General features: G+C 38.0%; 1 protein-coding gene across 2 annotated transcripts; it reads right to left on the bottom strand.

The window, feature by feature from the left end:
• Positions 1-300: 300 nt before the first annotated feature.
• si:ch211-112f3.4 (EF-hand and coiled-coil domain-containing protein 1) lies at positions 301-21,331 on the bottom strand. Of its 2 annotated transcripts, XM_056468583.1 has the most exons (9): positions 21,209-21,331; positions 20,592-21,128; positions 17,147-17,684; positions 11,328-11,440; positions 9,801-9,936; positions 7,240-7,357; positions 7,077-7,163; positions 4,388-4,457; positions 301-4,314 (listed from the first exon to the last, which is right to left on the bottom strand). In XM_056468583.1, exons 2-9 carry the CDS (start codon positions 21,124-21,126, stop codon positions 4,160-4,162), a joined length of 1,752 nt encoding a protein of 583 aa, XP_056324558.1. In that variant the 5' UTR covers positions 21,127-21,128; positions 21,209-21,331; the 3' UTR covers positions 301-4,159. The 2 variants fall into 2 exon arrangements, with proteins under 2 accessions (XP_056324558.1, XP_056324557.1); XM_056468582.1 differs by having other exon boundaries at positions 20,592-21,331.
• Between the last annotated feature and the right edge of the window lie 2,778 nt (positions 21,332-24,109).

The raw sequence follows: 24,109 nt of genomic DNA, 5'->3' as shown, positions 1-24,109 counted from the left end.
AATGGTACATTGTATACACCGCTGCTCCACAAGTCCCAAATTAAGCTGTCCAAAAGAAAACTTAAGAATTGTGTTGGTTCAACTCATTTTAAGTAGTTTGAACAAGCAGTAGTCATTTTTTGAGTGTAGTATTAGGATTCTTCCCTCTATTAGTGTGTGTAATCGAATGCATGAATTTCTCTCCTCATAAGGACTCTTTGTCTCTTCTGTCCTCGTTGCAGCAGCAGGAATGGAGAATGTGACATCATGTGACCCAGTGACATCACAGCAGACATTAGATATCAGTCATTATACACCATATGTTTTCTGAAAAAGCTTTATTATCTTGTCAAATATAACAGATGTTATTTCATAGTATAAATATGTTTCGTAAGAGGGTCATGAAAGTAAAATCATTCACACATAGTAAGTGCTTTGTGGAGAAGTTACAGTTTATATGCACATACAGTAAGTCTAAAGCGTCTTATGATGCCCTCAATGTAAACGATGAAACATGAACGATTTCAGGAGGATGCGTTATATGTGAGCAAATTGTTTGAGTATTGAAGTGATCATTCTTACTGGAAGAAACTTTTTTTTTTCACTCAGAAATTAAATTTTGGGCGGCATGATGGTTCATTGGTTAGCACTGTCGCATCACAGCAAGAAGGTTGCTAGTTTGAGGGCAGGCTGGGCCAGTTGCATTTCAGTTGGCATTTTCTTTGGGTCTCAGGAGGATATACATCATCTAGATGCACTGGGACGAATCGTCAGTTATGTTTCCTGGGGTGTTTCAGGTCTTTCAACATCAGACACCGCAGTTTGCGTCCCAGTAGCCATCACCAACAAATCAGCCCTCTTTAGCCATAGCCATCTTGTGGCTTTCTCTGCAGCTTCACAAACAGGCTTAATGGCCGTCTTCTTAGCTGCTACTTCTAGGCCTAGTTGGTTTAAGACTTTACAGAGTGAACGCCCGGCAAACCCTCTACAGCCCACCACTATTGTGCCACAGTGGGTCTTCCAGCTCCCTTCTCTACCTACTCCTGGAACTTTGAGTGTTCCCTTTCATTTGAGTCTTCCATCCGCTCTTCCCAGGGCACTGTGAGTTCAAGTAACGTCAACTGTCTTGTTGCCTCAGAAATGATAATTATGTCTGGTCGGAGTGATGTTGTAACTGTGCTGTGGGAACTTTAACTGCTTCACCAGGTCGACTTGCAGCTTCCAGTCAGGGGCTGAGTGGAGGAGGCCCGACCTTGTCCTTTGCAGTTAGCTCCTTTTTCGGGGCAAGATGGTACCTACCAGAGATGATGGCATTGCATATGCTTTCTGCCACCGCCTTCAGTAGGCTACTTGGTCATGCCGCCAACGGTAGGTAGCGCCCTTCCGCCAGGGCCTTTGGACAGCTGCTCAATAAGTGTTGTTATGATCCACAGAGCATAACTTGCATGCTGGAGTCTCAATCTTGCCCCACACGTGAAGGTGGGCTGGGCTTGTTAGTGTATTGTACACAGCCTGGAAATGCTGGAAGTCTACCTGTTTGATGTTTTTCCAGGTGATCTTACGTTGTAGGCTACCCTCCCGATTTGTCCATGCCCCCTGCTGCCTCAAATGCATAGATATTTACATTAGATGTCGCCAACGCTGTTGTTGTTTATTGGAAGGAATGCATCAATAGAGCCGCCATTTTAGTTCAGGGTAGCTCCTTTGAAATGATATGGGACCAAGGTGTAGTCGAGGACTGGCCATCCGTAGCCAGAGATATATAATCATGTACACATATATCGATAATCGGGAGTTTTCCTGGTGGTCAGTATGCAAATACTTTTTAAATTCAGAAAATTATAATTTTACATCTCTTTTCTATATCGATGGATAAATGGTCGCACAGGCATTGCCGACAAAGAGCATATGTTTGTGTGCATGGAACTGTATTATCCTCCCTCCCTGTTCAATTTGATCTAATCCATGTCCTGAAACACACCCTCTCGCCTGCTTTCACTTCTAATGCTAACGAAGGGAGCAATTCGTTTGTGAATAAATCTCCGTTATGAACGACTTGGGTGAACCATCGATATCCCAGCGTCTCAATGTGAATATCCACCTTTCTGATCTAACGTTAAATGGTATATAACATTTGTAATATTCAATAATGTAGGGTGGATAGTATGCACATTGAGGCTCAGGCACTGTTATGTTATCAGGCACCCTTATTACTTCTTACTTATTACTAGTTACTTCAAAAACTTTTGTGACAATAATACAAGTTTCTGATACCGCAGTGTCTTATTGCCATATTTCATTTACATTGTTTGCAATCTCTTGCTTAGGCCTAAAATTTTGTGCAAGGTGGTGCTACTGTGCCTTATGGTCAGTGCAGTAAAGGCCCATTTCCACTGAGTGGTACGGTACGCTACGGTTTGGTTCAGTATGCTTTTATGGCCGTTTCCACTGTCAAAAGGTACCTAAAACCGAACCGTACCATACCACTTTTTGAGTTTGCAAAGGATACCTAGCCAGGCAAAAAGGTACCAAAAGACGGAGCTAGATGCGCAGCTGAACACTATTAGTTTACAGATTTACATCCCACGCTTTTGCACAAGCCAGAATGAAACAAAAGAACCGCCATGTTAAATGCACAGCTGAGACATTACATCATAATAATATATACATATAATAACGAGCCATGGTCGCCCCGAGCTCAAACAAATCTTGCCATCGTCTTGATGAACAGCCACAAAGCCAAGAATAAGAGCAGAATCTACCCTGTGCCGGTAGTTGTTTACAAGGCCGTCTAAAGCAAGAAACCGCGCGTCTGTATTTGAAATAAGGAACTTCTTGAGCTGATGATAATAACGTGCTAGTGATTATTGAAGCGCTTCTGACATGCGATCCTTTCAGAAACGAACAAACGTGAGAGTGAAGCATGAAAAAACAAAGGAGAAGCCGGAAAAAAACAGAGCAGCAAATGAGTTTTTCAGAAAACATGAACAAACTGCCATGTTTAACTATTATAATTGCCTTTTGCACTATTATGAATGACGGAATTACTTTCTAACAAGAGGCTACATGTGCTGCTGAAGATTAAAGATACAGATCAGAGGTTTGCACTGACTATGGGCTATATTTTGTGTTGTTTTTGCACCCAAATAAGGACTTAATGTATGCTGTGTGAAGTTTTTCTGTAATTGGTCACATATCAGAGACTGTAGGGGTCTGTATGTGTTCATATATGCTGCATTTATTTATTTATTTTATAAAATCGCAGACGTTACAGTAGGCTATTTCGCACTGTCATTGATCTGCAGTTATAATGAAATCATGTTCAGTAATGAACATTTATACACAAGTATTTATGTGTGTAAAGCATCAGTTTTGTGAGATATACTTCTCATATGATATGTGAACGACCCGTAGAGCTTTACTGTAGACATCTATCATTTCTCCAGCGAGAATGACGTAGTCTGAAACATTCTGTCGTACACCATGCCGACCAAAAGGGTACCATTGGTACCCTTTTAGCAGTGGAAACCCAAGCCTGATAAAGGTTACCCGTACCGTACCGCTCAGTGGTAAGTGACTATTATCATCAATAACACTACATTAGCGCAAACGTTCGTAACATAAAAAACCTAAAAAACAAAATCTTACCTATGAAATGTTTTGCCTTTTGTGCTTTGTTTTCTTTGTTTGCTCGTTACTACACCCGTAAGCAGCGCTAAAGTCCAGCATCTTCACATTGGCTTTAGTCTTGACTAGTGCGGTTGAATGACTTTTGTCCTGGGAGCACTGTACAAATGTGCCAGCGCTATTGATGCATGCTCAGGGTCCGTGTATGCAATATCTAGTGTATATATCTATGCCTCAAATGTATATAAATGTAATATATATAAATTTTAATTCATTTATTTATTTTTTTATCTTTGCCTTGTTTTCCAGTATAAATATCTAAATTTTTATAAATCAAGATTTATATATATATATATAATGTAATAAAATATTTTACCCTGCTGGCAGATATTTCATCTTATTTTTGGCAAAAAAATAATTATGATCAAATAAAAAAACACAGACTCAACATCTGGACTCATATTTGCTTCTCAAGTAACTGCATCTACATTTAACTATGTTATTTTTTCAGTCTGTACCCTGACGGACAGTGTTGATCGGGCCATCTGGGCCCTCAGCAGGACATCAGAAGCGGGTTGGCTGTGTTTGGATGACCCGGGGACACAGAAGGTCGTGACCCTGCGCTGACCTCTTCACCTCCGTCCAAGAGCTCAGAGGAGAGAAGCTGCTGACAGAGAGTGTTCACCACCTGATCCACCGGAGTCACGTCTGACAGAGCACAAAAGACAGATTTAGATGTAATGAAACAGCACAAAACTAAAGGCAGAAGGGCAGATCTTACCGTGGCTTCTTCTGGTGCACAGATCGAGAGTGTTGATCAGGATTTTCCCTAGAATCCTGCGCGAGACTCTCTGTCAGAAAGAACAAAACCCAGCAGAGACGCAGAGGCGTTCATTACACAGTTTAAGCACTAGGTGGCAGTGTGGACTTATTTATCACACGGACGACAACAACTTTCAGAGCAGAGGTTTGTGAACGTGAGGATCTTACTCAAAGAGCTTGTGAAAGACTAGTGTCAACGTTTAACATAGTTAAAAAATATAGATAGATAGTTAGATAGATAGATAGATAGATAGATAGATAGATAGATAGATAGATAGATAGATAGATAGATAGATAGATAGATAGATAGATAGATAGATAGATAAACAAACATGTTGCTACATTAGATAGATAAACATGTTGCTACATTTCTAATGTTAGCATAATTTGACACAATGCTAACATGTTTTATTACTTTGATACCATAACACACGGTTACCCAGAGTTTTTCCACATTTCTAGTATGACTTTTTCCACGCTGCAAACATTTTAGCACATTGCTAAGACGATTTTTCACACTGCTAATATACATGTAGCATCATTTAACTCACATATAGCATTTCCTGGTGAACTGCTACAAGAATTTCGTTGCTTTGTAGCGTTTCTACCCTTACAAAAATGTCCTGTGGTATTCCTTTGGTATTTCAGCAGTACAACATAAATTTACCACACAAAAAATGAGCAAAGCTAAACATGACAGGATTACTACAGCACTTTATGCAGTACACTATCACAGGAATTTGCTATTAGATGAAGTATGCGGTTTTTCCGTTGTTTATTGTGTGTTAAAACCAACACAGCTATATATGACAGGATTACTACAGCACTTTCTGATGTCACAAGCGTTACCTTTTTTATTCTGGCTTTTTCTAAAGCATTTTATTTTCTACGTGCAAGATAAAATCAAAATCTGTTCTGCATTTAAATTGTTTAATCATTAGAAACACCTTATTCTTACAAAGTGACATCTTCATAAATAAATGTAGGCTATTCATATTTATTGTAAAACTTTTCAAGGCTCAAACGTTTCAGTAGACTGGAATAATTTTACAATTGAAACAGCACTTAAGATGACTGACACCCTACCTCACTGCCAACATTTTAGCATAAAATAGCTAAAATGAAAATCCACACTGCTCATGTTTCTAGCATGTTAACACATTGATAGCATGATTTAGCATACTGTTGGCGCTTTTTCCCCCACGTATGATTTTTCCACAGACAAAACAATGACACATTCACAATGCTAACATGTTTTATTACACTGATAGCACACAGGGACTTTTTTTTCTAATATGATTTTTATACACTGTTTAGCACATTGCTAAGACGATTTTTCACACTACTAATATATTTGTAGCATGATTTCGCACACTGCTAGCAAAATCATAAGCATCATGCTTTTAGCATGATTTAACACATGTCCTATTTCTATTATTATTTACCTCACTGTCGACATTTTAGCATAAAATGACTTAAATGAAATTTCACACTGCTCACGTTTCTAGCATGTGTTCACACATTGATAGCATAATTTAGCATACTGCTAGCATGTTTTTTACCAAGTAGGATTTTTTCTATACTTCCAGCAGGTTGATAACGTTACTTTTCATGGTGCTAAATGGCTAGTTCACCAAAAAAGGAAACTTTCCTCAATACTTTATGAATATCTTTCTTCCGCTGAACATAAAACAAGATCCTCTGAAGAATTTTCCATAGTAGAAACGAACACATGTAGAAGTCCACGGCTGATTTTCCTATACCTATATTCTTATATCTCTTTTCTTATATTTATATTCTTCTTATACTTATATCATATAACAAAAGAAAGAAACTCAAACAGGTTTGGAACAACTGGAGGATGAGTAAATGATGACAAAACTGACATTTTTTTGGGTGAACTACCCATTTAATTTGTTTCTAGCATGATTTAGCATGCTGCTAGCATGTTTTAACATGATTTACACACTGCTAGCATTTTTCCTCACATTTCACAATGCTAACAAGAATTTTATTTAATTCAGCACACAGTTAGCATGTTTTAGCACATTGCTATCATGTTTCTAACATGATTTAATATAGAATGAGTCAAATATCCTGTATCACCATATGAAATATCACATCATATCATGTCATGCCATTGACTGCAGTTAGCAATGATCCTAAATGCACTTAAAGGGAAAGTTCACTCAAAATTATTTTACTCACCCTAAATTGTTCCAACCAGTTACAATTTTTATAGAATTTTTTTTTAACCAGAGATATTTTGGCGTCATGGTGGCGTAATGGGTAGCACGATTTCCTCAAAGCAAGAAGGTCGCTGGTTCGAACCCCGGCTGGGTCAGTTGGCATTTCTATGTGGAGTTTGCATGTTCTCCCCGTGTTTGCGTGGGTTTCCTCCGAGTGCTCTAATTTCCCCCACAGTCCAAAGACATGCGCTGTTGGTGAATTAGATAAGCTAAATTGTCCGTAGTGTATGTGTGTGAATGAGAGTATATGGGTGTTTCCCAGTGATGGGTTGCAGCTGAAAGGACATCGGCTGCATAAAACATAGGTTGGCGGTCCATTCTGCTGTGGCGACCCCAGATTAATAAAGGGACTAAGCCGAAAAGAAAATGAAAGAATGATTTTGACCAATGAAATCTCACCTTGTGTGGAATCTGCAGCAGTAAAGTGAGCGCATCGGTCAGCCTGTCCTCCAGAGCAGATCTCACACTGTCCTCTTTATGCTTCATCTGCAGAGACAGCAGCTCATCAGAGAAGATCATCATGACTCCAGTAAACACACTCAGATCCTTCTTCATGTCTCACCTGTCCTGCTTCAGCTCTCCTGTCGTCCGCCGGAGGAATCCACACACATCCTGCAGCTTCTCTGCTGTGAGCCGAGCTCTGAGACACCAGCCAGGTACAGATCGCAGCTTTCTGACATCTGTAGATGGGGAACATGTCAGGTTAATGCAAACATCCACGTGTTCGTTAATGCAAGTATTAATGCAAGCATTCATTTGTTGATTAATGCAATTATTAACACAAACATGCATGTGCTATGATGACCAAAAATAGATATTATAGGCTTGTGTTTATATACTTATTTTTTAATTTACAATGTAAAAATTCAGGGCGGCGCGGTTTGCATGTTCTTCCTGTGTCGGCAGGAATATAATTTTTTAGTTCTTATCCAACTTTAAATATCCTGCCAGAGCTGCAATGTGACTTAACAAACTAAAAATACTCTCAGTTATTGTGATTTTTATTGTTATCCAACTGTTAATCCCCTCTGATTTTGGGAATAATTTACAGTTAGGTTTAGGGGTAGAGATTATTGTCCAATCCCAATTCTACCCCTTAGCCCTGGCCCTCGTTCTGTGTGTTCCCGTGAAGGGGTAGGGTGTCCCAATTCTCTTTACACTCAAACGAAGATTTTTCAGGACCAGACTCGAAACCACGGGGTAAGAAAATTTCCCAGAATGCACCAGCCACAACGGCAGGATAGTTACACCCGGAAGTAAGGAGATCCACAAATTAGTAATTTTTTGTCATTATTATGAATAATTACAGCAAACAAACATATTTTTTAAAATATTCATAACCACGTTCGTGTTTTACCGTCATGCTTTAAAGGGCACATAGTTTACCTCTGTTTTATGATTTAATATTAATATTATGGTTCTTCTGAGTGTGTCAGTTTAGGTTCAGTTTAAAACAGAATTCAGATTTTTTTATTATAATGTGTTAAAAAGTGTCATGTTGGGGGCGTGTACACAGTTCGCTGATGTATGGGTGTGTTGCTTCACATGTAGACTAGTTTCGGCTTCCGGCCCAACTTAACAAGGGGGCGGGGCCATGAGCTCACCCGCTCTGTGTTTGCAACACAGATAGGCAGACTGAGAGAAGGAGAGGATCCGCATTCAGTCGTACATGTACGACTCTGACACAGACCAAGCAGAGAGTACAAAATCATTTGTGTCTTTGTACAGTTTTACAGCCAACTGTGTGCTAGTTTCAAGTGCCGAGCTTGTACACAGAAACTAATAACCACGCACACTGAATTAACTTTGACTGAGGCACGGGATGCGCCGCTCGAAGCCGCGACACGGCACACCAGACACTCTGTAGCGCGGCAGAAACATGAAGTGTCCCGAATCGTCGCTACGCATTTTTGAATTCTAAACATAGGTTTCTGCAGCGGTCCGCGGTCATCGGCGCCCAGCCGTCGACTTGAGTGTACCCTGATAGAAACCGATGGTTAGAATTCTAAAACGCATGCTAGTTAAGATCACAGGGAGCTTCTGGGATCGCGAGAAATGCAAACGGCTGAAGTATAAGGTAGACTCAATGAGAAGTACACATGTTTGCAAACCTACCTAAAGATATAACCAATAATTCCGATTAGAGCGATAATGTGGAGAATATTGTTCTTGTGTTGAGCCCAATGAGCCTTGCATCTAAAAATAGAGCAAGGGTGTTCCTTTAGTGATATTGCTTCGACTCACGCTGAAAATGGCGGACATGAATCAACAAACTGAGGATATGATGACGCGCCTGTCAATCAATATTGGTGGGCGGGGGGACAGCTCTCCTACGTAAAGTTGCGGTCGGTTTGAAAACCGCTCCAATTGGTCCACCGTTTTTTATGTTGTTAAATTGAAAAAAAAGCACTGGGTGTGCTTATATCACCCCAATATGACAGTCTATACACCATACATGCACATATGTCTGTCTAAACAGCTTGAAAAGTAGATTTTTTACCATAGATTCCCTTTAAAAAAAACGCTAAAATAAAAACCGCTAAATTCTCGCGATCTATAATCCACAATCATAACTCCTGTATAGCAGTCCCACAACATTCTGACACTCGATGACACTTGAATACCCTGTCAGAAAAGTCTAGTGGCTGGGAAAGAGCTTTTTACAGTGTCTGCTATAATATTAATGTTATTTTTGTGTGTTTACATAGATGAATATGGCCACTGTGTTAAATGCACAGTATTACGATCTTATTGTAACATTATATCGTTATGATAACATAATATATACCTTCAGTGATTTCCTGAAGATTAATACCAAAAAATAACACAACTGGTATAACTACAGCAGTCGCGATCGGCTAATCTCTTATATACCAAGACACTGTGATGACAAATGATGACGTGTGCAGGTGTTGTAGTGCTGTCCCATTTCTTAGAGGTAAATTTTAAAGCCCTTCCCCTTCACACTCAGTTTTAAGGGCTAAGGGGAAGTGGAAGGGGTACAAAAATAGATTTGGGATTGACCCTATATTTTCGAACAGGAATGATGTTCCAGGATCAACATTGATGTTAATCCAGGATCACAGTCTATATGGCAAATTTACACCCACCCATAGTACTCACCCTTTGGTGCAGCTGTGTAATCTGTTGATAAGGCGTTTGACCTGCAGGTGGCAGCACTGTCCTTTATCAATAACCTGCTCCTCTTCCTCCTCATCTGATGCTGCTCGACCCTCCACTGACCTCTGCAAATCTTCTTCTGCACACAAACATCACACAGACACCGCTAACTCATGCTATACTTACAAAATAGTCTAATAATTTTGATGTATGGAAAAAACCCACAATGCAATGCACTCTTGACTAGATTTAACTATCAAGGAGTTAAATATACTCTGGAAAACAAAACTGAAAATGTAAAAGCAACAGATTTTTTGTAAAATCTGTATAAAAACTTAGGATGTTATTGTCTAGTTTTCTACAATTCTAGAGTTGATATGATATTGGTGTGTGTGTGTGTGTGTGTGTGTGTGTGTGTGTGTGTGTGTGTGTGTGTGTGTGTGTGTGTGTGTGTGTGTGTGTGTGTTTTGGTTCATTTTACTAATTTACATCATTTAAATTTATTATTTAATATGCATATACATTTATATGATGTTATCATGTTCTGGTTTATTTATATACAGTTGAAGTCAGAATTATTAGCCCCCCAGTCGAAAATAAATTTAGCTTAAAGGGGATAATAATTTTGACCTTAAAATTCCTTTTTAAAAATTAAAAACTGCTTTTATTCTAGCTGAAATAAAACAAAATAAGACTTTCTCCAGAAGAACAAATATTATCAGACATACTGTGAAAATTTCCTTGCTCTATTAAACATCATTTGGGAAATAATAATTCTGACTTCAACTGTATGTTAATATTCTGTATTTGATTTTTATTCTGTATTATTAGCAAATAAGAAAATCGCAAAATTACGAGATTATGAATATATGTTTGTTCATTATTATTCATAAAATATGTTAATTATACAATTATTTTTTACATTAGTTCAGTTTGCACCCCATGACAATAATAAACCATACTGCATATTTTTACTACATTCATTCATTAAAATTCCTTTCACTTAGTCCCTTTATTCATCATGGGTCGCCACAGCGGAATGAACCGCCAACTTATCCAGCATATGTTTTACACAGCGGATACCCTTCCAGTTGCAACCCAGTACTGGGAAACATCATACACACTCATTCACACACATACACTACGGCCAGTTTAGTTTTTTCAATTCACCTATAGCGCATGTCTTTAGACTGTGGGGGAAACCAGAGCACCCAGAGGAAACCTACGCCAACACGGGGAGAACATGCAAACTCCACACAGAAATGCCAACTGACCCAGCCGGGACTCGAACCAGCGACTTTCTTGTTGTGAGGCGACCACTGAGCCACCCTGTTGCCATTTTTACTACATATAAATGTATATTTTTTTATATTTAGTAAAAACATAGTACATAGTATGCGGTATATGAGCATTCGGAACATAATAGTCATTGTGATATTGTGCATGCCAGAAATAACAATAAAAAGTAATTTCTGAAGATATGAATGAGAAGTCGACTCAATGCTGATCTTTTTTTTTAATTCTCCTTACCTCTTTTGATCATAGGATCATCATGACCAATAGAAGAGGGAAATCCAGACCCACGCAATTCAGCCACAATTTCAGATCTGTTCATATTCGCCTCCATGCAGGTGCATTGGGCCCTATGAATAAATCATGAAACATGTTATGATCAAACAACCCTCTGTGCAGGTGACTCCAGACTTATGCAATCAAATTTTTAAAGATCACACAAGTAAAAAAGGATAATTTCTTTAAATGTCACTTTAAGCTGAATACTAGTATCCTGAAAACTATCTAGTCAAATATTATTTACTGTCATCATGGCAAAGATAAAAGAAATCAATTAGAAATGAGTTATTAAATCTATTATGATTAGAAATGTGTTGAAAAAAATCTCTCTGTTTTCTAAACAGAAATTGGGGCAAGAAATATACAGGTGGGCTAATAATTCTGACTCCAACTCTATATGCTAATGCATGAACATATTTGATTCTAGTCCCTGCAGATCTTGTGGATTTTCCGAGTGAGGAAGCAGGCAGGTTTCGACCTGTTTTTTCCAGGTAAGGAATGAGCATTACATTACCACTCTGTGATGCTAATAATGAAATATTAACCCAGATATTAATCTGTTAAGCGTCTACTGAAAGCCAACCATCTACTTGATTGATTGCGAGGTTAATGTGAGCTGAGGGTTTGTAGCACTGGCGTTTTAATGAATGATAGAGGGACACAGACGCTTGTTTGGTAGTTCAGCAAACTAAAACTAACTACAGTATGTGAACGACAGTCTCTAGTTTGTGTAGTCTCTAATGCAGACAGAGGAGTGTTCAGGAAACCTGTCTAAAAACAGTCATTATTTTTGCAGTTGTATTTGGCACACAACAGCAATTCCTCCAAATGAATTCCCTAATTCCCAGGGAAAGAAAGCTAAAAACAATTACACAGTTCCTCATGATAATAACAGAGTAATGTATCCCTTTACATTATCTTCCATTCATACAAAAGGGAGTATACATAATATTTAGAATTAGGCATGAAACTTAAGGATTAACTACAGAAACGTATTAGGTTTAATAGAAGTCAATTTGAACCAAATATAGTCAGTCAATTTGGACCAAAAGCCAACAAATATATATTTTTGATTATTTATGTAATTGTTGCAGCAATAAATATACATTTTTACAATGTTAAGCTCGTCTTTTTTTTTGTCAAAAATAAATAATATGTTGAAAAGAGTGTATACAACCAGAGTTTTCTTGTTATGACACATTAAAGTATGTTGCTAAGAAATAATTACATTTTTTTTACAGCAAAAAAAGTCCATTGGCTCAAATGGGCCATTAGAAATAATCACTAGTGTTTAGCCCTGTGTAAGTCTGAAATTTCATTCATAATGGTCTTAAAAGGGTCTTAAAAAGTCTTAAATTTGACTTGAAACCTGCAGAAACCCTGTGTTTAACAGAGCAAGGAGTTTTTCATAGTAATTCCTATAACATTTTTTCTTCTGGAGAAAGTCTTATTTGTTTTATTTCAGCTAGAATAAACGTTTTTATTTTTTTAATAACCATTATTAGCCCCCTTAAGCGTTTTTTATTGTCTACAGAACAAACCACTGTTATAAAATGGCTTGTCTAATTACCATAACTTGCATAATTAACCCAGTTAACTTTTAAATTGTACTTTGTTGAATGCTAGTCTAGTATCTTGAAAAATATCTAGTCAAATATTATGTACTGTCATCATGGCAAAAATAAAAAGAAATCAGTTATTAAAACTATTATGTTTAGAAATGTTTCTGTTAAACAGAAATTGGGGAATAATATACAGGGGGGCTAATAATTTAGGAGGGCTAATAATTCTGATTTCAACAGTATATACAGTCTCATTAAACCTGTAGTTTTGACTATTTGATCAATATTAATATGATATGTGCATGTCAATACTTTTTATAATGGTGGTAATAATGTAATACATTCTATTTTAAATATATGTCTTTATAAGTGTAAAAATCTATTTATTGAAAAAAAGTTGAATATATTAAACGTTGATATTTACATGTGTTCATTTCTTATAGTTAATTTTGTCATCATTTACTGTACTCATCCACAATGTCTTCCAAAACGGTTTTGAGTTTCTTTCTTGGTTTGAACACAAAGGCAGATGTAGTGAAGAAATTTGGGTACAAAAAAACAGATAATGACTTCCATAGTATTTTTTAATTCCTATTATGGATGTCTGATTTTTAATCGCCAACATTTTGTGTTTAGAACCACTTGAGTCATGTGGGGAAATGGTGAAGAAATTTTCTCTTTTTTTGGCGAACCTTCCTTTTAATAATCACAAATCTGATCATTATATAAAACATATTTTTACAGTTTTTATTAACTAAATCAGTATTATATCTGCTGTTATGTTTGGTAATGATATATTGGAGCTGAAATAACAGATTTGCTTTTAAAGTTTGTACATCAATTTAATTTAACAGGAAAAGCCCTGTTCTTCAGTAAAATTTAAAACAAATATTTTTAATGCACATTTATCATGTTTAGCTTGTAGGAGTACATGAATATATGTGTGCAATTTTTTTGGTATTCGAATTGTGGTTCAACAGAAGCATTGAAAAGGCAAACTAATAAAACGAAGGCAAACTAAATTAAAGGGTACCAATATATATACAGTTAAAGTCAGAATTATTAGTCGCCCTAAATTATTAGCCCCCCTCTTTATTTTTTCCCCCCAGTTTCTGTTTAATGGGGAGAAGGTTTCTTCAACACATTTCTAAACATAATAGTATTAATAACTCATTTCTAATACCTGATTTATTTTATCTTTGCCATGATTACAGTAAACAATATTTGACTAGATATTTTTCAAGACACTTCTTTACAGCGTAAAGTGACATTTAAAGGCTTAACTAGGTTAATTAGGTTAACTAGGCAGGTTAGGGTAATTAGGCAAGTTATTGTGTAATGATGGTTTGTTCTGTAGACTATTGAAAAAAATTTAGCTTAAAGGGGCTAATAATTTTGACCTTAAAACTGGGTTTAAAAAACTGTTTTTATTCTAGCCAAAATAAAACAAATAGATGTTCTCTAGAAGAAAAAATAATATCAGACATACTGTGAAAATTTCCACATAATTTGGTAAATATTTAAAAAAGAAAAAAAAATTCAGGGGGGCTAATAATTCTGACTTCAACTGTATGTATTTATATATATATATATATATATATATATATATATATATATATATATATATATATATATATATATATATACGTTTAACATGTTTCTCTAGATCATTCCATTATGTTCCTGCATCAAGAACTGTAAAACTCACTGACCACAGGCGTCTTTGATCTCTGACTGTCCTGCATCAACATGCGTCTTAGATTCTTCCTCACAGGATATAATAAGACATGCTGATGCTGTAATAGAAGCTCTGCATGATTCGCAGTAATACTCACACTTGAAAGCAAATGACTAATAAGCGTTTGCAGGAAACTGTGGCGTCCTGTGTTATTAAAGCTGGTCATTAACATCAGTCAGGAGAAATTCAAGCATGCCTATGTGACCTGCAGTCTTACTGCTCTGATTCCTGACTCATTCACACAAATTCAAACCATCAGTGCAGAGATAAAAAAAAAATCACAATGCAAGATTTTATGTTGATTGTGGTCTCTGGTGTGTAAATGTCACTTTGAGATTAGACCCTGTTTTACACCTCGTATTCAGATGGATCCACAAAATCTAAATGTGCTCAGACAACATGATGGAATTAAGTCAACTTATTAGTTTTTACAAATGTAAGTGAATCGAACATAAAACAATTAAGTTGTCCCCAAAAACACGCTCCAGAATTGTGTTATTTCAGCTCTTTTTAAAGGTTTAAGAAACTCTCGAGTACTTTTTTTCAGATTTTAACAGATGTGTGTGTGTGTTTAGCATCAGTTAAGACAACGTTAGCACCTGTTAGCTTTAATTGTGGGAAAAACTGAATAATTTTGAGCTTTTGTCAGCTAATTTCACCATTTCATTCCATCATTTTTGGGGCAGGATCAAAATCGGTGACGTAGCGCTCATCTGCTAGTGGAGCGATGATGCGTCGGCTTCTCATTATTATTCATAGCTGTGTTTTCTTATCCTATGAGAAGACTCTGCTTCTTAATTATTCATGAGAGCATGCCTGCTTTCCGAAGGCAAGGCAGACCTGCCAAGCTGTGAGATATGACTGCATTTACACTGCATGATTCAAGTGACTCAATTCCGATTTTTTTCCCCCATGCGGCACAGATCGGAAATGGCCCATGTATGTGTAAGCAGGAAAAAACACATGGATTCCGATTTAGTCAAATCAGATTCAGGCCTTATTCATATGTGGAAATTTATCCGATATGAATCGGATCTGTGCCCTCATGTCTGCAGTGTAAGCAGGTAGATCGGATTTTCACCTGTCAATGCGAGTCGTGCATCATTAAAAACCATAGCGAATGACGTCAACTCTGATGCTTTCATTTCAGAACAGACTTCAGCAGAGTCCCAAACCTTAAATCTTATACACGAGGACTAAAAATGCTTTTATATTGTCATGTAGCACAAGTATTTAAGCATGTTTGATGAGAGAGAGAGAGCGCAACGTCCACCACGTAACCAATGTAAACTAATATAAAACTGTGGCATACATGCGCATAAATCAGGCCATGGACATGACATTAAGATGCCTGCTGGTTTAAAAAGGCCTAGATTAAAAGAAGATGGCAAAATGAAAACTTTTCTGACATACACTTGTATAACAACTAGTCAAACAGAATAAAATAAATAAATAAACCCTGCGAGCAGATTAAATACATGAATGGAGAAAGAGCGCTCATTTATTATCAGCTGTCAGTCAGCGCCCGCTCTTTTTTTTTTTCTTGCTTATTTGCCATGTGCTGTGTAAATGCAGACAATCGGATACGAGTCACTTTTAAAAGATGATGTAAACAGGTCATCAAAAAAATCAGACACAGTCACGAAATCAGAATTGAACATCAAGATCTGCATTGTAAAGGCAGGCTATGACTGGGTGAGACTGCGTCCGCTCACGGCAAGCAGTTTTTAATCGTTCATGAAGGCTTGTATGTGTTTGTTTCTATGATCCACGGGGTTTGTTTGTCGCATGTTTTTCACCGCGATGCTGTCAAGGCCGATACAGCACTCTTGGTACTGTTGGTTTGCAGCAAGCGTTTTTGTCGGTAGAGCTGTACGAGTATTGGAAAATGGCGGACTTTGTCTTTTATCAGATGAGTTTGTTACTGCTCAGACACATCGCCTATATCTGTGCTGCTGTGTTCACACGTGTTTAAAACCCTCCAGATTACCAGCAGGACTAATGGTTGAAATAGACAGAGAAAGAGACCTGCTGCAACCACTGTGTCTGTATTCTGACTCTGGGATTCAGGAGGAAAGAAGTCCTCCTCATTTATAGTGTTTACACGAGTATCTTTATAATGATATAACAAATTATAGTTATGTGTATATGAAATTACGAATAACAAATGTAGCAGGGCTTTAAATTACTGTTTATTTCTTTGCATTTTAACTTTGTAAACTATAAAATCATGTGTCTCCTCTCGGTTTGTGTCTCATTTTGTGCACAAACTGACAACAGTTGTTCGCTCCCCTCTTTTCTCCCTGCTCTGCTGCCATGCCCACTCCTCCCTCTGCTCGCAGAGCTCCACGCCCATCATGCAGCATTTTTGGAAAACCATCTGAGGTAGACTTGAACCGAAAGAGGGGGGTTTCATGGCCCACTAAATAGGTAGCTTGAACAAGCAGCAAACATAATTCTTTTTGGAGTGTATGTACCTGATCTTCTCCATCTGCTTCTCCAGACACTGGACTCGCTCTCGGAGCAGATCCGCTTGTTTGGCCTGGTCTTGTAAGGTCTTCACGTGCTCCAGTCCTGCAGCCAGTGCTCCCCTGACCTCTTCCGTCCTCTTCTTAATCCGTGCGTTTTCCTTCCTGACGTTCTCCAGCGTCTCCTGCATGCGGCTCAGCTCTCCGTAAGCTGCCATCAGCTCTTCCTCCAGCCTCTGGTTAAAGCGCATGGCCTCCTCCAGCTGCCCGTCTCTGGACGCACGAATCAGTTCCAGCTCTCGCAGGAGGTCTTTAGTGCCTCTTCTGGAGTCCCAGTCCATGTGTTTGGGGTGTTGTGTTTTGGTTTTGCAGTCTTGTTTCTCTGGGGTACCTCCGGGTGTGTGTTTTCGGCGTAATGCCACCTCCAGTGATATACAGCGTGCATCGCTGCTCTGGAGGGCTGAACGCAGGTCCTCCACCAGCTCTCTCAGACTGGCGTTCTCCAGCTCCAGCTGCTGCTGCAGTCGTCTCTGTGGGCTAATATCCACTGCAGTAAATGAAGCCAAATTAGATCTCCAGTAGCAAAGACATTTATCATATACAGGGGGAAAATAAGTATTGAACATGTCATTTTTTTTCCTGGAAATAATATTTCTAAAGGAGCTTTTGACATGGGATTGAACCCAATTTTGGTAAAAACCCAAAGAATACAAACATAAAAACAAAATTTGAAAAATGAGTTATGTGTAATAATGAAAGAACACAAGGAGAAAGTGCTGAACTACTGAAATGTATTGAATACTTTATATGAAAGGCTTTATTGGTGATGGCAGCTTAAATATGCCTCTCATATGGTGGATAAGGTCACATGCATTGCTCAGGTGTGAGTTTTTTACAGACTTCAACAGAGTGTAAAAATCTTGATGCTTCGGTGGGTCTCGTCAATCAAAACTGATCTTTACTGTGTTTTCTCTATTGGATTCAGGTCAGGTGATTGGCTGGGCCATTCTACAGCTTGATTTTCTTTCTCTGGAAGCATTTGAGTGTTTCCTTGGCTGTGTTTTGATCATTGTCTTGCTGAAATGTTCACCCTGGTTTCATCTTCATCATCCTGGTAATGTAGATGTTGGACTGAAGCAGCGAATATCAATTAACAATGATGAAGGGCAGAGGGTTGCTGAAGAACTACTGAGAGATTTCAGCTGCAGACTGGGCTTTCACTGCCTTTCTACACCTCCCTTTCTTCGTGTGTTCAATACTTTTTCCCTGTGTCATTATATTTTAGCACTAATTGCTTTATTTGTAAACTAATTAGATTTTTCTTTGCATATATGGATATCTTTGGTTGTTACCAACAATGAGGCTGATAATTTTGACTTCAACTGTATGTATGTATGTTTTTTTATTCTCATACTATCTTAATTATTTATTATTTATTATTATTATTATTATAATTATTATTATTTTAGAATGTTTTTTTTTTATTATTGAAATAGTTCTCTTTAAAGGTTAGAGTTACATCCAGCATTGCAATAAAAAATAGACAATAATCGTGAGCAAATGTATCAGCATCATCACTTTCCAGCTAGTTTATATAACGGGTAAGTGATTTACTAATAAATAGCTTATTTTAATAAAAATGGCAAATTGTATTTAATGCAATTCAATATAATTCAAAAATGTTCTTAGATGATTTTAAATGAAATTGCATAGTTTAAACTAAATGATTTTGTTATCAAATAAACAAAATAGTTGTTTCCTTCCTAATAAAGTTGCTTTGGATTTTAGTTTCAGTAGACTAAAACCTTGTAAAAACTGTACTTTCATTATTTCTTGATGGCACAAACATTACACTCCTGCAAATCTTCCATAAATAAATCATCATTAATTATAATTAAAGGCTAAAAATGTCCCCTGAGGCTTGGGGTTTTTGGATGGCAAAATACAGCTATTAAATTAGTCTTCTTGACAGCTTAGGTGCGTGCGTGTGCGTGAGTGCGTGCGTGCGTGTGTGCGCGCGTGCTTGTTTTATTATCCCGGTGGGGATTTAAATCTGTATACACAGACTCTTTGGGGACTTGTGTCATGGTTGGGGACCTAAATTGAGGATCCAATGGTAAATGAATCACACTAAACCACACAGAACTGAACTGAACTAAATTGAACTGAACTTAAACTCTGAGAACTGAGCAGACACTGTTTCAGTTCACTATAATCTTCTATGTGAAGCTGCTTTGACACAATCTACATTGTAAAAGCACTATACAAATAAAGATGAATTTAATTGAATAAATCATACAGAATAAAAAACATATTTTAAAAGTGTAAAAATGGTGATTGTTTCCTGTGAGGGTTGGGTTCAGGGTAGGGTTGAGGTAGGGGGATTGAATATACAGTTTGTACACTAGGAACACCATGATATCTATGAAGAGTCCCAATCGGGATACACAGAAAGAACAAGTGTGTGTGTGTGTGTGTGTGTGTGTGTGTGTGTGTGTGTGTGTGTGTGTGTGCGTGTGTGTGTGTGTGTGTGTGTGTGTGTGTGTGTGTGTGTGTGTGTGTGTGTGTGTGTGTGCGTGCGCTTTAATGTGCCAGTGGGAACTTAAACCTGGATGCACACAGACTCATTGGGGACTTATGTCACCATGGGAACCTAAATTAAGGACCCCAAAGAGTAAACATGCTTAAAAATCATACAGAATTAGGTATTTATAAATGTAAAAAGATTGTTTCCATGTAATGGGTGGGTTTGAGGTATAGTCTAACTGGTGAAATCATAATAGCAGCCAATGACTATCAAAGCACAATATTGTTCACAGTCAATTAAATAGTGCTAATGTTGTTTTGAAGTCATATTTACATGCGATATCTGACCCAATATTCAAAGTACTGTGGTCAACTACCGTCCCTACTGAAAAACCCGGCTTAAACCAGCCTAGGCTGGTTGGCTGGTTTTAGCTGGTTGACCAGCCTGGTTTTAGAGGGGTTTTGGCCATTTCAGGCTGGTTTCCAGCCTGGTCTTAGCTGGTCAGGCTGGGAGATAACCAGCTAAAACCAGCTTGACCAGCCTAGCCAGGCTGGGAGCCCAGCCAAAACCAGCTATGTCCAGCTTAAACCAGGCCGGTCAAGCTGGTTTTTAGCTGGATTTAGCTGGTCATTTTCCAGCCTGACCAGCTAAGACCAGGCTGGAAATGGCTGGAAACCAGCCTGGAAATGCCTAAAACCCCTCTAAAACCATGCTGGTCAACCAGCTAAAACCAGCCAACCAGCCTAGGCTGGTTTAAGCTGTTTTTTTCAGCAGTTGTGTCCGTGTCATGAGTTTTCACTGAATGAATGTGCGAATATAAAACCAACTTTACCTCAGCTGTCTATGGAGTAAGAACAAGTGTGTGTGTGTGTGTGTGTGTGTGTGTGTGTGTGTGTGTGTGTGTGTGTGTGTGTGATAAGCTCTTACCTACGCTTCTCTTGATCTCCACAGTAGTGTTGGTTTGTTGATGATCCAAACTCTGAGCGGGTCCGGATCTTCTCACTGTCCTCCTCCGGTTCTGCTGCTCGGCGGACAGATCGAAACTGACGCACTTTCTCCTCCGGACGCGCGGACAGCGGAGTCTTATCTCCCTCTCGATGTGCTCGGTCTCCTCGCTGACCAGCAGTCGAGCTCCTGTCTCACCCTCCGACGCTTTTAAAGAGAAAAACCCGCAGAGTCGCGCGTGGAAGTCTTTAAAGTTAAGCACGCGAGGAAGTCCGTCAGTCTCCGCGCTCGCGGGGATGCCCAAAACCAAACACAGACTCCTAAAGTCCTCATCCGAGACGAGATCGTCTCCGTTGTAAAAGGCCAAGTGATGGAACACCTCCTGGAGATACTGGTCCACGCCGGTAGCCAAAACCACGATCTCGTTTTCCGCGCAGGGGTCCGGGCTGAAGTGGTGCGAGAGCGCGCTTTTCAGCCACTCGCTTTTACGCGCCGCGTGAATCCGCGAAACCTGCATGACTGAAGGCACCCGCAGAAATACAGCTTCTTTACACAACTTTCTTCATTGAAAAATATGTTTTAACTTGTTGAATGCTTACCATAAAGGAGTTTAGGTGTTGACGCCTTACATTACAGCGCTTATGTTAAAGCATATATAGCCTAACAGTAATTAGTTTAATCTATAATGGCTTCAAAATCTCTTCCTCAGACTCTTGCTTCAGGGTTTGTGGTCGTGTGTGTCTTCAAAAGACACACTCCACCCTTTGGATTGACAGAGGTGTGTGTGTGTTTCTTTTCCAGGGCACGTGAAAGCTTTCAGATCTGTCCAATCACTGCGCACTCCACGCTGAGGGTTTTTTGGAGCCCGACCAAGAAAAGTGATCTTCCATGGAGCTTGAAGACACTTAATACAGGTAGTGTGAACTCTTTTAAATGGCAGCTTTTATCTGAGTTTACAGATCACTTTGAGGGAGTTTTCAAGCATGACTCACTGGCTTATAAGAGACTGAAGTGAAGCAGGTAACACCCAAGCAGATGTAAGATATGATCCCCGCAAAGCCTGATATTTACACTATATATGTGACCCTGAATCACTAAAAGATTCTTATATTGCGAGGTATGTTTGTGGGAATAGCCATAAATTCATTGAATGGGTCAAAAATATATGCCAAAAAAACATTAAACGTCATGTTGAAAACATTTTGACCATTTTCTTTTGTAAATATATCATAATGTATTTTTAATTAATAATATGTATTGCTGAGAACTTGATTTGCACAACTTTAAAGGCTATTTTCTCAATATTTAGATTTTTTCAGTCACATAGTTCAGCTTGATTATGTATAGTATTCATTTATGTTTAAATATCTTCATTTCCTATCCTTATGTCCTTGTTGTATATGTTGTATGTATGTAAAGTTTCTCTCAGTTGATTAAAAAATAGTTCAGCTCATATTTTTCTGAAATTAACTGTTGTTAATCCCACTTTTATACACTTTTAGCAAAGAGTTCTAGAAACAACATCTTTATTAAGACTGAAGGCCAGTATCTCTGATGTACCTAGGAAATGTTCTTTGTAACTAAATATTTCACTTAAATGTTCATCCATTCATTCATTTTAAATAATCATTTTTAGGGGGTTTCACATGGGAAACACCCATACACTCTTGCATTCACACCCACACATACACTACAGCCAATTTAGCTTATTCAGTTCACCTATAGCGAATGTCTTTGGACTTTGGAGGAAACCCACGCCAACACAGGGAGAACATACAGACTCCACACAGAAATACCTACTGACCCAGCAGGGCTTAAACCAGCGACCTTCTTGCTGAGGTGACAGCGCTACCCACTGTGCCACTGTGTCGTCCTTACTTAAATGTAATTGTTTTAATTGTAACAATAACACTTTAACAATCCTCAAGTGTTGCATGCAAAACTGTTGCAAACTATTTATTTGTATTGAATTTAAACAAACAAATTAAATTTAATAATGGTCAACTTAATTTGTTTGTTTAAATTCAGCCCAAATAAATTGTTTACAACCACTTAACGTAAAAAAATAGAGTAAATCCAAGGAATCATCTTTGAATCATTTTTTCAGTGTAGTGGCTTAATACCTGCCTATTATTAAGATATTGGCTGAATATTAGTACTTATAAAGAACATATACTGCAAGATATTCCATGGTGGCTCAGTGGTAAGCACTGTTACATCACAGCAAGAAGGTCGCTGATTCGAGACCTGGCTGGCCAGTTGCCATTTCTGTGTGGAGTTTGCATGTTCTACCCATGTTGGTGTGGGTTTCCTCCGGGTGCTTCGGTTTCCCCCCACAGTCCAAAGACCGGCGCTATAGGTGAATTGGATGAACTAAATTGGCCGTAGTGTGTGTGAATGCGTGAACGTATGGATGTTTCCCAGTATTTGGTTGCAGCTGGAAGGGCATCTGCTGCGTAAAACATACTGGAATAGTTGGCGGTTCATTCAGCTGTGGCAACCCCTGATAAATAAAGGGACTACACAGAGGGAAAATGAATGAATGAATATTATGCATGATATTCTATATCCCTAATCTAAACTCAACTACCACCGTAATAACTACTAAGCAGCAAATTAGGAGTTTGTTAAGCTAAAAGTCATAGTTAATCTGTTTTAAAGTGAGAATAGTTTCTTAAATTAAAGTGTGACCAGTGTAATTTTACAACTAAAGTACAATTGTATTGAGTTTTTAACTTCTTGTTGAGTACTATCATTGATAAACTGGACTGGCTACTATCAATTCACATGCAAAGTTTACAAGTAATGCAAATATTTCTGAATCCAGCAGATTGGACTGGACTGAAATAATAATCTGTAAATTATAGTCTCATACACTGAACAAAGTTAAACAAAAAACATTCATTTTTACAAAAACATTCATTTTTACCAGCAGTTTTCATGTCATGTGACCAGATGAAAAAAAGGTACTGCTTGTGTGCTTTTAGTTTTTATGTATTTCTAATGTGAGTTTGATTAGCAACTTCCATGACATTTATAACCATACTGAAAGCATCAGCAGATAGTTTACCTCAGTATTAAAAATAAAATAACTGCGGCTGGAAGGACATACGCTGCATAAAAAAATTCATACTAAAAAAATTGGCGGTTCATTCCACTGTGGCGACTCCTGATAAATCGGAGACTAAATCGAAGGAAAATGAATGAAAGTCTTTTTTTATCTTGACCACAATAAATGTTTTTGATTTAGATTAAATGAAATATTATAGTTTTAACCAAAGTTATTTGATGTTTAATGAAGTTAAATGAAGTTAAATGACAATTACAGTAATTTTTTAAAAAGTTGGTTTAAAGTGTAAATGTTTTTCAGTGTAGGCCACAATTACAAACACCAACCACTACTAGATTTCCATTTTAAATCTCTGACACTAGATACTCACCTATGCAAAGACGGCAAGAAAATGAGCTATGGCTTGAGTCACAGGCCTTTGTTTCTTGCC

This window comes from Danio aesculapii, chromosome 11 (genome assembly GCF_903798145.1).
Source record: "Danio aesculapii chromosome 11, fDanAes4.1, whole genome shotgun sequence".
NCBI lineage: Eukaryota > Metazoa > Chordata > Actinopteri > Cypriniformes > Danionidae > Danio > Danio aesculapii.
The sequence above is the reverse complement of the archived record's forward strand: the minus strand, read 5'-3'. Positions and strand labels throughout refer to the sequence as shown.